We start from the raw sequence: 14,099 nt of genomic DNA, 5'->3' as shown, positions 1-14,099 counted from the left end.
TCACCTCAGTCTCATTTCAATGAAAGAGCAGAGCAAGACTCCGGAGCAGGAGTTGGACTACGTCGATGATATTAAGAGCTGGGCTGTTACAAAGAGAGGAATCAGACTTATTCCAGTGTGTGTGTGTGTGTGTGTGTGTGTGTGTGTGTGTGTGTGTGTGTGTGTTGATCTGCACCACATGTTAAACTTTGATTTTCTCTCCTTTGACAGATTATTGTACAGAACAGAGGAAACCAAAGGTCATCTTCATGATGGGTACGTACATGCTGTGGAGTGCTGCTGAAACCCACCTCATTAGAAAGAGTTGAGAGCGCACACACACACACGCACACACACACACACACACACACAAAATAGCAGAGAGAGACAGAAAAGCAGCTGCCCTGACATTTTTCTTGCATGTTTCAAGCGAACTAAACTCAGACTGCAGCTCTGGTGAAAAAGCTGCGTTCAGGATCGTCGCTGGGAGGCGAAAACAGCAGATGTCTGTTCACAGAGGGTCTCACTCATTTCAGACAACAGAAGGAAACTTAATTTAAAACTTCCCTTACAGAAGTACAGTATTTTAGCTGAGTCTCAGTTCCCGTCATCACTGCTACAAACACTAACCGACATGTTTTCTAGTGAAAACTGTACTCAATTTCAAATTGTTTTAATAAGCGCTGTATGATCGTTTCCTAATCTAACCACGTGGATTCGGTGCCTAAACGTAAGCAAACTGCAACTGTTGTGCAGCTTTAACCACATGATGACAAAAGTCTGGTGTGCCTGTTGCTGGGACTCTTCCACGGCCTCACCGTATGTCGCATTTTGGGAACAATCATATGTCGTTTTGGAAGCCTGTCGGTTTACTGAGTCATCGTGGAGGTGTTGCTTTTCCATGTAATACTGCAGCAGCTTTGCACCTTTAAGTGATTTGCATAGTTTGGGCTTGTTTTCCTGTTCTCAGATCACTTGAGGGATTACACTAAGCTCAAACAAGCTGTTTATCAGAACTCCTCAAAAGCTGACATTTACAGTAAGCAGTGATTAATCGGAAATGAAGGCAGTTTTGATTCACCGTTTTGGCCACTTGTCAAGCATAAAATGTCAAACATTCACTGCTTTAAGTGTATTAAATGTGATGATTTGCACATTTTCTCTGTTTTATGTCATTATAGATTGAATATCTTTGGTTTTCTGGACATAATCAGTAGTTTTAATATTTTATCTCATCTTATAATTTGTGTACTTATAATTACGATTTACAGCTTTTCTAATAATGATGACTCGATAATGAAAATATTTGTTAATTGCAGTACTAAGACACCTATCAGCTATCAGATACATGTAGTGGTATCTATCTTTTACCCACTTTCTCTACTACAGAAGTGTACAAATACATGCACAAATGATTTCTCTCTGAAATGTGGTGAAGCGAAAGTCATTTGAAATACAGACCTCGGTGCGTCTAATTGTGCTCAGGGGCAGCAGATGAGTAAATGCACTGGACTTACTCGCAGCCTCTGGAGGCAGCGTGCCGTGTGTGTTCAGTTAGTATGCTGCGAGACAGCGTGGCTCAATCTGCTAATTGAAGACGGGACGGAGAGATAAAGGTTAATGAGACACACAGAGTCTCCATTAAGCATGGTTTACTTCACTGCCATGGAAAAATATGAACAATGCAGCCTTCTAAAGATTAGTGAATCAGTACGCCGTTTCACACCCATAAGGTTTGTGTATTAGCGTTAAAACCAACACGACAAAGCCCCACTGAGCTGTGTTAACGGTTTGAATACTGGAGAAACAGGCCAGCGGCTTCCTCTCAGCAGCTGCAGACAACAGAGGAAAAATACAGACTGCACCGCGGCAGATGAAGTACACCAGTACCACCATGTATAAGTACTCCATGACAGGTCATTCTTTGAAAGTGCAGACGTATTACAGTGTAATCAAAAAGTATTAAAAGTACTTTAGAAATCAGGTAGAATCCAGTTGAAATGTACAACTTTTTGGCCACTTGAGGGCAGCTGTAAGCACAACATCTCCCATATAATCAGTGTGTTTACACGTTCAGCAGCAACACCGACCTTCTTCTTCTTTACGTCTTTGTCAATCTGCTGAATCCAAGTCCGATATTCACTCCTCTTTTAGCCGTTTTCGGTCTTCTGATGAGAGCGGCAAGACCGAACTAAAGCATTAAAGTGGCATTAAATAAAATGTCCCTAACTTTGAAGCTGGCAGTCCAAAAAGGGAATAAATCCTTGAAACTTTACGCCCAAATTCACTGCAAGGATCACAAAGAGCCACCGTAGACCACCCCCTTGTTAAAAGAGTAATCAGTTGACCTTCTTTGAAACAGCACAGCTACTGCACAACTCGAGGAAAACTGGACAAGATAACGTAGGAAAACCACAAAACGGTGTCTGTGGGCGAGATGTTCACAGCTGCTTAAAGCAAAGCATCTTCCCTATCGCACAGTTTGCGTGTTATAATGTTGATACGAGCCTCTCAGCTTTGCTTTATTTCCTGCATTTTCAAATTTTCAAGAGCACTTTCAAACCCCAAGATACAAAATGCTTCGCAACAAGGAACAACCGCAAGGACTAAATAATGTAGCGCGAGTAAAACTGTCGCAGTCTGACGTGGCGAGTACCAAAAGTGACGGAGCTCTTAATTCCTGAGTCATTATCTGATGGAGCAAGCAGTTCGTGTAATCATGGAGGTGCATCCTGCCTGTATGATCACGTCTGCGTCGCCTCACAGGACACGTTTCCTTTCACGTCAGACATGGTGCTGACTTTGACAACACTGTCTGAAGACTCCCTGACACAGACCGAGGACTCCTCACTTCTGAATAAAAAGTTAATGTCCCCTCGTCGGCCCCCGCCTCCTCCTGCTGTCGCTCCCCTGCTGCTGAGGCTGCTAATCTGTCAGACTCACACTTTTATCTGCTGAAGAAGGGCTGCGAGTCACTTGCCGCCCATCTACCTGCCCTCTGAAATGCTGATGAGAGGCGTCTTCAAGGAGTGAGGCAGAAACGGGAGGCGAGAAAGAAAATAGCATTATACACGAGGCGTTCATAGCACCTCAGGACTGATGGTGTCAGGTCGCCGACCTTATGCTCTGAAAATCTGTCGAAAAAAAGTCCTTGAATTAAGACTTAAGCTACCGCTTGGAGCTGCTGCGTCGTTGTCTTAAATCAGGTCATGAGTATCTTTTGCCGTCAGTTCAAAATTCTTTTAGAGGCATTTTAATTCATGATTTATTGCAGCCTGTCTCCTTGTTTATGTCAAACACTTGCTGAATCACACACAGAGGTAGAATTATAACCAGTGATTAAATTAAACGCCCTCTAAATGAATGAGTCTTATATTAAAATGAATATGTCTGCTAAATCTGTTCAGGAAAAATAATGTTATACATGCATTTATTTACTGGAAAGTGCTTTAATTAAAAGCTGGGAGAGAAGAGTTTTGGGTGATTTGACTTTTTACCCATCCAAGACCTCCCCGACTGTAATAACTGGCGGAGAAGTTGAAGCCGCGTTCTGCAGCGGTGCTTCAGAGAGACGAGGTAATGATGCCGGAGGGAAATGCTAATGTGAGGTTCCACTGGTGTCTGTGCTTTCAGCCTTTCCTCCAGTCTCTCTGCTGCTTTCTTCTCTCATCCCTCTGCTCTCTCTCACCTCTGTCTTCCCTCCTCTCTGCAGAAAATCACCACTTTTACTCTTGTAATGAGACTCGGATTCAAATTCTGAAAAACCTGCTGCTGCTTTTAATGATGTTCTGGATTGAAGCAATGTCAGTTTTCCACTCGGTGGTTTTCCACCTATTGTCAACAAATCCCATGAAGGAAACAGAACCAACAATTAATCAATTAGCAATTAATCAGTCCTTCTCTGAGCACTTCCTGATTAGCCAACATGGTCCGTGGCTCTCGGTTTCACTGTTAACAGTTCTATATTGTAGAAAGTGAGATTTCCAGTATTCTTTAGTCATGAAGCAGATCTGGAATATAAATACTGTGACCGCATCAAAACACTGACTGCCCATATTCAGAAACGACACAGTATTACTGTAAACTATACTTCACTGTACAGTCTCCGCCCTCAGCCACGCCCCCAGCACGGTGGGCGGTGCCTGCTCCTGTCTGTGAGAGCTGATTGGCCCTAAAATGGACCATTTCAAGCAGAGGGTGAACAGAGGCGCTGCGGCAGTGGACAGGATGACAAAAATAATGTGTGTTTTGTAGTAAACATTACTGTAACAGGATTAAACAAACAACTTATTAGGAACTATTTCCAGTGGTGGATTAATACATTTAAATAAAATACAAAATACATATTTACAGCAGCAGGACATGTGGGACTGACTGTGTGTGTTCATGGCACAGGGGATGAAGATACGTCAGGCTGTGCATACTGAGGCAGTACTCGTAGGATCCTTTAATCGTGTTAACAACAGTAAAAATACAGAAGATTTTCAAAGTTACACTCTAAAGGCAACAAGGATTCCCTAAAGATGCTCTTTTCTTCCCACCAGAGATCATAATTAAATAATGTTAAACGGAATAAGGTGATTAATCCAAGTTCATTCATGGCAAATTAAATGATTATTAAAGTTCTTGGTATTACATTGTTGTAATAAACGTAATCCTTCAGGGGTTTTAACAGTTGATCAGACAAAATTAGCAACTTGAGGACGACACCATGAGCTCAGAGGCCTGAAACGGAGATTCTCCATTTTCTGACATTTCACCGTTGACAATTGTTCAGTTTAATAAAAATGTGTGATAGTGATCATCGTTAGCTGCCTCACTGTTAGTGATAGTTAACTTCATCATGCATCAGTTAAGAACATCCTCCAAAGTCTTCGTCTGCTCTCTTCTCTGAGTAGATGGAGACAGAGGAAAAGGAAACTCTTTCATAGCAGAATCAGAATCGCAGCCTTCGCTCGCTGATGTTTCAGAGAACACTTTTGCATTTTTCCCATTAAAACTGATGACTAGAGGCTGAAGCATCTTAATTAGTGGAGGTGAGAAGCTGAGCGTCTGCAGCACATTTGTTATTTAGGTTGATTTCTTTCTTACATGAGAAGTATGACCTGCTGTTCTGCTCTCTCTGCCTTGTTTAATCTTCGTCTGCTGCTCCGTCTCTAGCTTACACAATCCATCTGTCACTTTGGCTCTTATTGAGAACAACGCTGTGACTGAGCTGTTCACTCGTGGTGGGACGGTTTTGGTCTGTCAAATCTAAACCTCCACCTACCTGAACGTCAGCAGAGAAACTAGAAGGCGAGCCGAGTGCAAACATGAAATATGTAACTTAAGTCTTGTCGACCAAATCTGGGATTCACATGAGGAGGGTGGGAGACTCTAAACTGAGAAATGAGAATGCTTCAATCAATCAACATTATTATCTAAATGGTCTCAGGGAGGGAAAATTATCTTTACCCGACCAGGCTTACTTCCCTAACAAGCTTCTCAGGGCTTTTGCTTCAGCCCTGGTGGGTAATTATTTTACCTCTTTGCAAGAGAGTCAAGCAGCAGAGGAAAACTTTCATATAAGCCAGTGAATATGTGCTGAATGAATGAATCCATAATCGCTCCGTCTCCTTGATTTCGTATGGACCTTTTCTGACGGTCATGGCCGTCCCTGGGCAAAGCGAGCCCTGCTCATATCGCTCAGCGCTCTCAGAAGAAATGGTGATGAGGACGTTTGTTTATGAATGCTGGTGGAGGGCAGCGACACTCGAGGTGAATACTGATGAGTGTGAAGCACATCCTGAGTTTTATTACCGGGCTGAAGGCCGGTCATGACGAATCACCTCTTCCCACTGATGCTTCACACAACTTCATGGCCATGTAATACAGTTAACCTGCGCTAAAACACCGACAGACCTCACAGCACAGCGGAGGAGCAGGCAGACGGCTGAGGACGCTGAAATAGTTCTGAATATTTTAAAGGAGATCGGGTAAAAGTGAATTATGAAACGGTGGCTGACTACTAAAACAGTGTTTTTCTTCTTGCTTCGTCTCTATTCTAGTCTCTGTCAGGACGTCTGCCTGCTCTTGAACTTCCATCTTTGTGAGGACCAGTTTGAGTTTTAGACCTCGAAAGTGAGGGGAGGGTCACATGATACAGCAGTGCTTGGTAGTCACTTGTCCTGGTGTGTGTGTGTGTGTGTGTGTGTGTGTGTGTGTGTGTGTGTGTGTGTGTGTGTGGTCTGTGGTGTTGAACAGAGACGTCGGGGCAGGTAGATTCAGTTAAAGGAGAGAAGATGATAATCATCTGTGATAAGCTGCCTCTTAGCCCCTGACAATGAATCAGACCTGTGATGTACACATGTACACACACACACGCACGCGCGCACGCACACACTTTCCTTCATCATCCTCGCCTCACTTTGTATTCTGTCTCAACGATTACTTGTCTGTGAGGATGGACTGATCCTCACTTGTGTACCTGTGTGTGTGTGTGTGTGTGTATATATGCGTGTGTGTGTCTCAGGTGGTCCAGCCTCGGGGAAATCTCTGCAGTGTGAGCGGATGGAGGAGAGGTTCGGCCTGCGTTGCGTCACCCTGGGCGACCTGCTGTGTACCGAGCTGCAGTCGCACAGTGACAGAGGGCGTCACCTGCGGGACGTCCTGGAGAGAGGAGAGCAGCTGCCCGAGGTCAGTGTGCTGCGTTCACTGCGCTAGCAAAGAATACGAGCTACAGGGACACAGACATCGGCTATGGGAGAAATTAATGGGATGGAACCAGGAGTGCCTGAAGTTCTGGGACGGCACCAGTTCATTTTAATGGAGGTGTTTTGGTTTGTGTGGCCCTCTACACATGTGCAACGTGTCCCCGTCCCCAAACCTGCCGCCTGAACCAAAGGCTTTATTCTCAGAGGATAATGGTGGTCTGTGAGGGAAGTGCCTTTCTGAGGCATAAAGAATTTTTATCTTGGAGCACTGCAGTCGGCCTCTGGCTTAAATACTGCCATGCTGATTTATATCATTTCTACTATTGCAGATATTCTATTATTGGATTTTTATAGGCCATGCATTACTGTTTAAGCATTAACATAAATAAATGTTCTGAGCTACTTTTTGCCGCTGTGTTAGTGATTCTGCTCTGCCAGTAGTTTGGAAGCTGGAATCAGGCCTGCAGCACTACGAAAATATTATGTATAGTTTATACAAGACCAGGATATTAAGCACAAGCAGCGACTGCAATTTGGCTGAACACGAACAACAACAAAAAAATAAAGATGTCACAGAACCGCCCACACCGTTTGATTGACAGGTGATCTCTGAGAGGATCAGTGCTACAACATGGCAGCAGTGAGCGCCGTGCTGCAGGCTGAGCCAACAAAATAATACCTACAAAAACAAGATCTTACAGATTGTTATTTCATAGACACAGACAGCTGAAGATGAAGTCAAGTTAGAAAATGCAGACAGACAAATCCCTCAACGCTGTCACTGAAAAATACAGCACTGCAGCTCTCAGGCTCAGAAAATACTGATATACTATATAACATGTTCTCCTGACAAGGGTTTAATGAAGTAAATAGAAGAGGGGGGCTGCGGCTGAAATATTAGACAGTCAAAAGTGCTCAAAATGGCTTTCACTGAGATTGCACATCTATCCAGACAGAGTAGAGATGTCTGCCCGAGCCTATATTGGAGCTGGAGCCGTCCACAGCAATTTACCAACAGAGTGCAAACCTGATAAATCTATCCACGAGTCCCAGTACTCTCAGAGGAAAACACATTTTCTGAGACGATGTAAACGTGTTCATCAAGCCTGAAGGCCAAATGTGACTTCAGTCCTGCAGACACTGTCGAAGCCACTGACACGAGTCCATAAAGTCTGACACTAAGTTTACTGAAAAATACCCCCAGAGGACTGAGGGGGTCATTCTTTCCAAAAGACCCCCTTCAGACATGTTTGACACAGTGGTGGAAGAAAAACTCACTGTATTTTCTAACCGTAAAAATACTCACTTTAGTACTGTAAGTATTACAGTAAACATGTATTAACAACAAAATGCATTTAAAGAATGAAGTAAAAGTACTTGTAGGGCAGAATGGACCCTGTACGAGTTAAATTATTGGACTATTATCACTGATGCTTGGACACATGAGCAGCATTTTTGGTGGAGGCTGGTGTCTACAGAGCCTGCACTTTGAAAAATGATGCTAAAGGGACACCCAGTGCCTTAAAAAGTGATGCTAAGGGCTCCTGACCGAGCACTGGGAGCGAGAACGGGCTGAAAAACAGACTTCTGGTGTCTCTGCACATCATTCTGCACAGTGAGACAAAACATATTTTTGAGTGGAGGGGCACTAAAAATGTATAAGCAGGACAGCAGTTCAGTGCATTGATGTATTCATGCAATGGGATTCAGCACATAGTGCCATACACAGTGCAGGTGAGTCCACTGTGTACAGCACTCATTATCATAATCACACATTTTCAGTCACGCTAACAGCATGGCTCAGGAGACCAAACGTCACACTTTAATCCACAGTCAATTATCTCAACAGCTAAGAAATTCACATGAGGTTTTCTGCAGACATTCATGGTCCCAAGAGGATAAAACCTAATGACTTCTGCTGTTAGCGAGAGGCCAAACATTCACACCTGGACAAGAAACCTGAAAAACTACTGAGCTGAACACACTCACTGCTGGAAGACAAACCGAAAAACATGCATGTGCCCCAACCGGCTCAAAATTAGTGTTTCCAACTGAGACCATCCGACAGTTTATCAATCAGTCAACAGAGTTAGCTAAAATGTGAAGATTTGCTGCTGTTTTGACACAACTTTCTGTCATTTCATAGACCGTTTGTTTAACGTGACAATGGAGAGCATAATTGATGTATGAATAAATAATCAAAATCTTTATTCACAGCCCTGAATTTGCAGATTTTTGTTGACATAAATCAGAGACAGCAAGGACAGCGACAAAGATTAAAGACAATGAACGTGTTGTGTACTGCTGCTGTTAGCGCGTTAGCCATGCTAGCTCCCGCAGGTTAGTGCTTACAGCCTGGTTCATGCCATTTCTGAAATACTCACAGCTTTTTCCAAATGAGACCTAAATCACATCCTGAATGCACTGTGCAGGCAGAGGTGAGAAGGTCTTGTCTTCCCGGCCTCATTTTCAGCGTCCACATCCATCATCAGGACCGCGGAGATCAGGAAGAGTGATGCATGTTGCTGCCGGTGACTGTTAATCCTCAGTAACACACCCGTGTTTGTCAGGGAGTCCTTTAATGCTCTGACATTTCACATCAAAACACACCCCACCTGTCGCTCACGCACACCGTCGCATCCCCGCTTCACCTGTTCAAAGGTGTAGACTCTGTATGTGTGTGTGCGCTCCGCTCTCGTTCGGCCTGAGTGAGTCACATGTATTGATCGGACTCCACAGGTAGCAGATTTGAAGAAGAATATTTAGCGTCGGCGTGTTCACTCGCTCTGTCTGACAAACTGGTGTCTGGATTTTTAGCCTTTTATCTGTGCAGGGAGGATTTATTGATCGATGTTCTTTACGTTCATGAAGCCTAAAAATAGCCGGCCGCTTCCTGAGAAATACAACTGTTGGCTCACGTGGTGACAATTAGACACTTAATGGACAGAAAATGGATCATAACAATTTTATCTTAACATATATTGAAATATGATTATTTCAAGAGTAAGGCTGGAAACATTCTTTTTTTTTCTTATTATGAACATCTAAAAAGCTCAAAAACAGTAATGAACAAGCACTGTGCGTGTGTGTACCATCTGAAGCCTGATCTACACTGTCCAGAACGATTAAAAACACAGCAGTAATCCACACGTCTGCCCCGGGTTACATGCTCTAAACTGATGCCTCAGAGGACTGAAGGGCTGATTTGAGTTGTGCTTTACCAGCCGGGAGGAAACGAGGTCCGTGCAGCTGTGTGCATGTGATCGTTCTGTAAATCAGGAGTTTCCTCAGTCAGTCCGTTTAAACCAAGTTAGCTATTCAGTGCGATCTGGTGGCACAGAGTAAATACATAAATCCCCTTTTTAAAATCACTGAACGTGTCCAGTCTGCCTCCCATCAGCTGCCAGGATCCTCACAAGGCACAGACCAGGTCCAGTGAGGTGGACCGGCTCTCTGCCGAGCACACAGCCTTTATGAAAACAGTTCAGTCACCAATGTGGATTAGTTTTTAGATGGGGAAACCGCTTCTGGAAGGAAATATCAATTATGATTTTCTACATGTGTTTTTCCATGTTTTGAGCCCCACCGTCTGCCCGGAAAGACGCCACTATAAGTGACTGAGAATGTGTTTTCTGTAATTTGGATGAATCAACTCTTTATAAACAAACATGTTTTTTCTTTTCTGCTCCTGAAACCTTCACATTTTTTGACACGAGGGTTTGGAAGCAAAAGATGAAACAACATAAAACATCAACTCTTCAGACAGTCAGGCCAAGATTTTCAAAATTCTGCACTGAACAGATTTGAATGCAATTTAAAGGACAGATTTACTTGAACTTCCTGTCATCTCGGCGGAGAACGCCAAAGCTCAGCTGTTTAAGCTTCTTACAGCTCATCCAGGTCACGTCCCATGTGCTCGCCATCGCCGTCACTGCTTATTTTTATGTCGTGTGAATGAGTGAGTCGTGGAGGGGGAGACGGTGATTTAACGGAGGATGAATAATCCCACGCTGGGATTACTGACGTGTGCCTCGCCAGGTTTACTGCAGGAAACATCACAAACGCTACTGTGAGACGAAATCACACCGACGCCAGAGACCAGAGGTTGATGCTACCTTTGCTCCTGGTCAAGTAAACAAGGTAAACAAGGAAACAAGGAAGAGCACTTTACTGTAAATAAAAGTACTTCTTCCAGCACTGCGGACAGTACATTTAGACTGATATCTCTGCTAAAGTAAGAAATACAGTTTTTACTGTGGGAAAAGTTCGAGGCCGAGTTATTGATTTTCACACAATATCTCACAAGACATCGAATGTTTCTTTTATGACAGTATCATTATTGAATTAAAAAATAAATTCGTAATCCTAATGCAGGAGTTATCGCCCCTGAAGTACTTCATCTTGTACTCCATCTCTGCCGCTTCTGTGAGCAGAGCAAACAGAGAGCTCTGTCGTATCCATGCATCGCGCGAACGCTGAAGCAAGTTTTAAAAGCAGACTGGAAATATGTCGGTGAGGACATTTTAATCTGAATCAGCAAAAATCAATAACAATTTCTGCTCATTACTGCGCCGTCCACCCTCACAGCCAGCGGCCCGTCTGCTCAGAAGCAGCTTCGGATTGGATCCACAGCTGCCTGCGAAGGCATCGCTGCAGTGTTTGCGTTGACATGGTGCTTTCGGGTTGTTTTAGGTGTTCTTCCTCTTCAGAAAAAGGGAACATCACAGCCCGTTTTCTCAGTCTTCTCTGGTCGTGTAGCACCAATTTTAAAAAATCTTTGCGCCTTGCTGCTGCACAGTCTTTCCGGAGGTGAAATCCCCCTTAAGGACTTCACCACATGTAACAGGATGGGATTTATGTTTCTCATTGTGCGATTCTTGGTGTGCAGAGGTGGAATCACACTTCACTGAGACAGAAATTCACTCTCGGCGGCATCATTTGAGCTGAAGTGAAGAATCTTTAATATTTAATGCGATAAACTACCAAAAGCATTGGATTGCTCATTTTCCTGTGGGTGAGCACCACATATGATTTGATGCATCTCTGCCAGCTGCAGCCATGCAGAATTGGTCATGAATATTCAGTTAAGAGCATATCTGGCTTTTGACAAGGTCACGTCATCTCAAAACGTAGACTGCTGGAAGCACTGCACCCTTCTTCCTTCCTGTTTCCCTCCAGAAGACCAACATCATGATGCCAGAAGGCCCTTCAAAAATCAGTAAAGGACGTAACATCAGTGTTAATAATGATGCTCAGGGACATATCGATTGGAGCGTCAAGCATCTGTTCTTTGACGACAGAGCGATATCTGAGCGACGACGAGGTTAAATGTACACTCAGTTGCCAGATTATTAGGGACCTCACACTGAGCTGAAACTAATGAAGTCTAATACAACAGTCCAGCGATAAATCCCACCTTCATGACGGTTATTATGTTTACTTTTTGATTAAACTGTTTCAGGGACGTGTTGATTCAACTTTATGGTCATTTTGGTGGCGGCAGTTTGTGCTGCCGTTCAATCACATGTTATTAGACTGAGAAGCGTTTGTAATATCGAGCCTACCCTGACTGATATAAATGGACGGGGGAAATGATCACAAGCACCTTCATGAGGGTTTGATTTATCGCAGGAGTTTCGTGTTGTTTTGAGCGAAGCTGACCTAATAACCTCTGCTCTGCTGAGCAGGCCTGGATCAATCTAAACCCTGCAATCCTCTTGATATGCAGCAATCAGAGCAGTCAGCTGTGCACCAAGGTAGTCTTAACTTCAGGATATTAAAATCCAAGACGCTCTCTTGTTTCTGAAAGCAATTGTAGCGTTAATAAGCAGCAGATAAACATCCATTAGTTGAGAGTGCTGCAGCATAAACAGGAACTGTAATGTAATTATGACACGAGGAATAGTACACCACAGAAAGCTGCTGCATATTGAATATTGATTAGTAGAATTACTAATCTAATGTTTGGCTGAATTTAAAATGTGTGGATTAACTACAAATGAGTGACAGAAGTATTGATTTTCACATGAATCAGACAGGGCAATGCTCGTTTTTTAATGTCCCTGAAGTTAATTTAGGCAACAATATGAGGGTCCACTGGAGACTCAAGCCCGAGTGTGGGTCAATAGGAAACCACCCAAAACAAAAGCAACCGTCAATAATGTTACAGCACAAAGCAACGCAGCCCACGAAGGCATCATAATCAATGCACCAAACAATCGGAAGAAAGGAAAATTCAGCAGCTGCAGCAGCTTAAGAGCAAAGTTAGCGTAGTTAGCAGCTAGCAGGCACAAAGGCAACCAGAAGCAGACTTCAGAGAGCAGTAATCCACACAAACAGCGACTGAACAGAGCAAAAACACAGCAAACACTTACCAGAGCTCGTGAAGTGCAGCCGTGATCCCAGAATTTCAGAGTAAAGCCTTTAGCCTGTAGCCTTTAGCCTGTAGCGGGTATGGTTGTTACTACAAGCTAACGTACCTCCCAGGTTGGAGCGGCCTCAGAGGTGGACAGCTAGTATGGAAGAACTGTAGCTCACTGAAGCAACATGATGCGGTTGTTAGCAGGTTAGCTTCATTATAAAGTGCAGCAAACACAGCAGGAGGTGTTTGTAGCAGCATGAGTAGCGTTAGCAAGCTAGCAGCGCCGCAGCGGCAGGGCAGCAAAGCAGAGGCAGGTGGAGCCTCAAAGTTTTAAATAGGCCGGCTCATTGAAAAGGGTGCGCTTGATTTGTTTTCCAGTGAGTAGAGTGAGTCACATGTACGTCCAGCTTTGTTGAATGTAAGGCCTCACACAAATGCTACATACAGACACATAGATGTCCCTGCTTCTGTATGAATCTGAGTCGTTTTATACACGAACCTTGTTGTGGTGAAGCTGGTGGTCAATGCTTGTGTTTGATCTCCAGGACACCCTGCTGGAGCTGCTGTGTGAGGCGGTGGCGTCTTCGGTGCGGCAGGGCAAAGGTCTCGTCATCAGCGGCTTCCCCAGAGACCTGAGGCAGGCGGAGGAGTACGAGGCCAAGGTCAGAGCGCAAGTTTAACACAAGTTTAAATCACGTATGCACACAGTTTTTAATGAGAGCAAAGGGAGAAAGCAGACGACAAACGAAACTCGGCTCATTTGATTTAGAAACACTGTTTAACGTGCAGAACTGACATGAGTGAGCAAAATGTAATTAAACATGACTCAGGGTGTCAGTGCAGGAGTGAAAGCTGTGGAGACAATGGGGACGCACGACAAGCAGAATTGACGTGTTCAGACTAACAATTATTTGCTCGGCACAAAAAAGCAGGAATGGAAGGGAAATGTCACTTTTTGACAGATGCAGAGTGACGCTGATGAACAGTAACATGCAGTATAAAGCACAGGGAGGGCTGAAGCCTGAGGGTCACAGCCGTCAGATGCTGACCTTCCCTGTCCTGTGCCC

The 14,099-nt window shown here is 44.0% G+C and overlaps 1 protein-coding gene across 1 annotated transcript in view; it reads left to right on the top strand.

Moving 5' to 3' along the window:
- ak5 (adenylate kinase 5) overlaps positions 1-14,099 on the top strand; it is a 65,358-nt gene that overhangs the window by 49,033 nt on the left and 2,226 nt on the right. Inside the window, exons 10-12 of the mRNA XM_076744429.1 lie at positions 211-255; positions 6,491-6,654; positions 13,578-13,694. Coding sequence (XP_076600544.1) covers positions 211-255; positions 6,491-6,654; positions 13,578-13,694 — 326 coding nt within the window. The remainder of the gene's footprint in view (positions 1-210; positions 256-6,490; positions 6,655-13,577; positions 13,695-14,099) is intronic.

Source organism: Chaetodon auriga, chromosome 12 (genome assembly GCF_051107435.1).
Source record: "Chaetodon auriga isolate fChaAug3 chromosome 12, fChaAug3.hap1, whole genome shotgun sequence".
In the NCBI taxonomy this organism is placed as follows: domain Eukaryota; kingdom Metazoa; phylum Chordata; class Actinopteri; order Chaetodontiformes; family Chaetodontidae; genus Chaetodon; species Chaetodon auriga.
The sequence above is the reverse complement of the archived record's forward strand: the minus strand, read 5'-3'. Positions and strand labels throughout refer to the sequence as shown.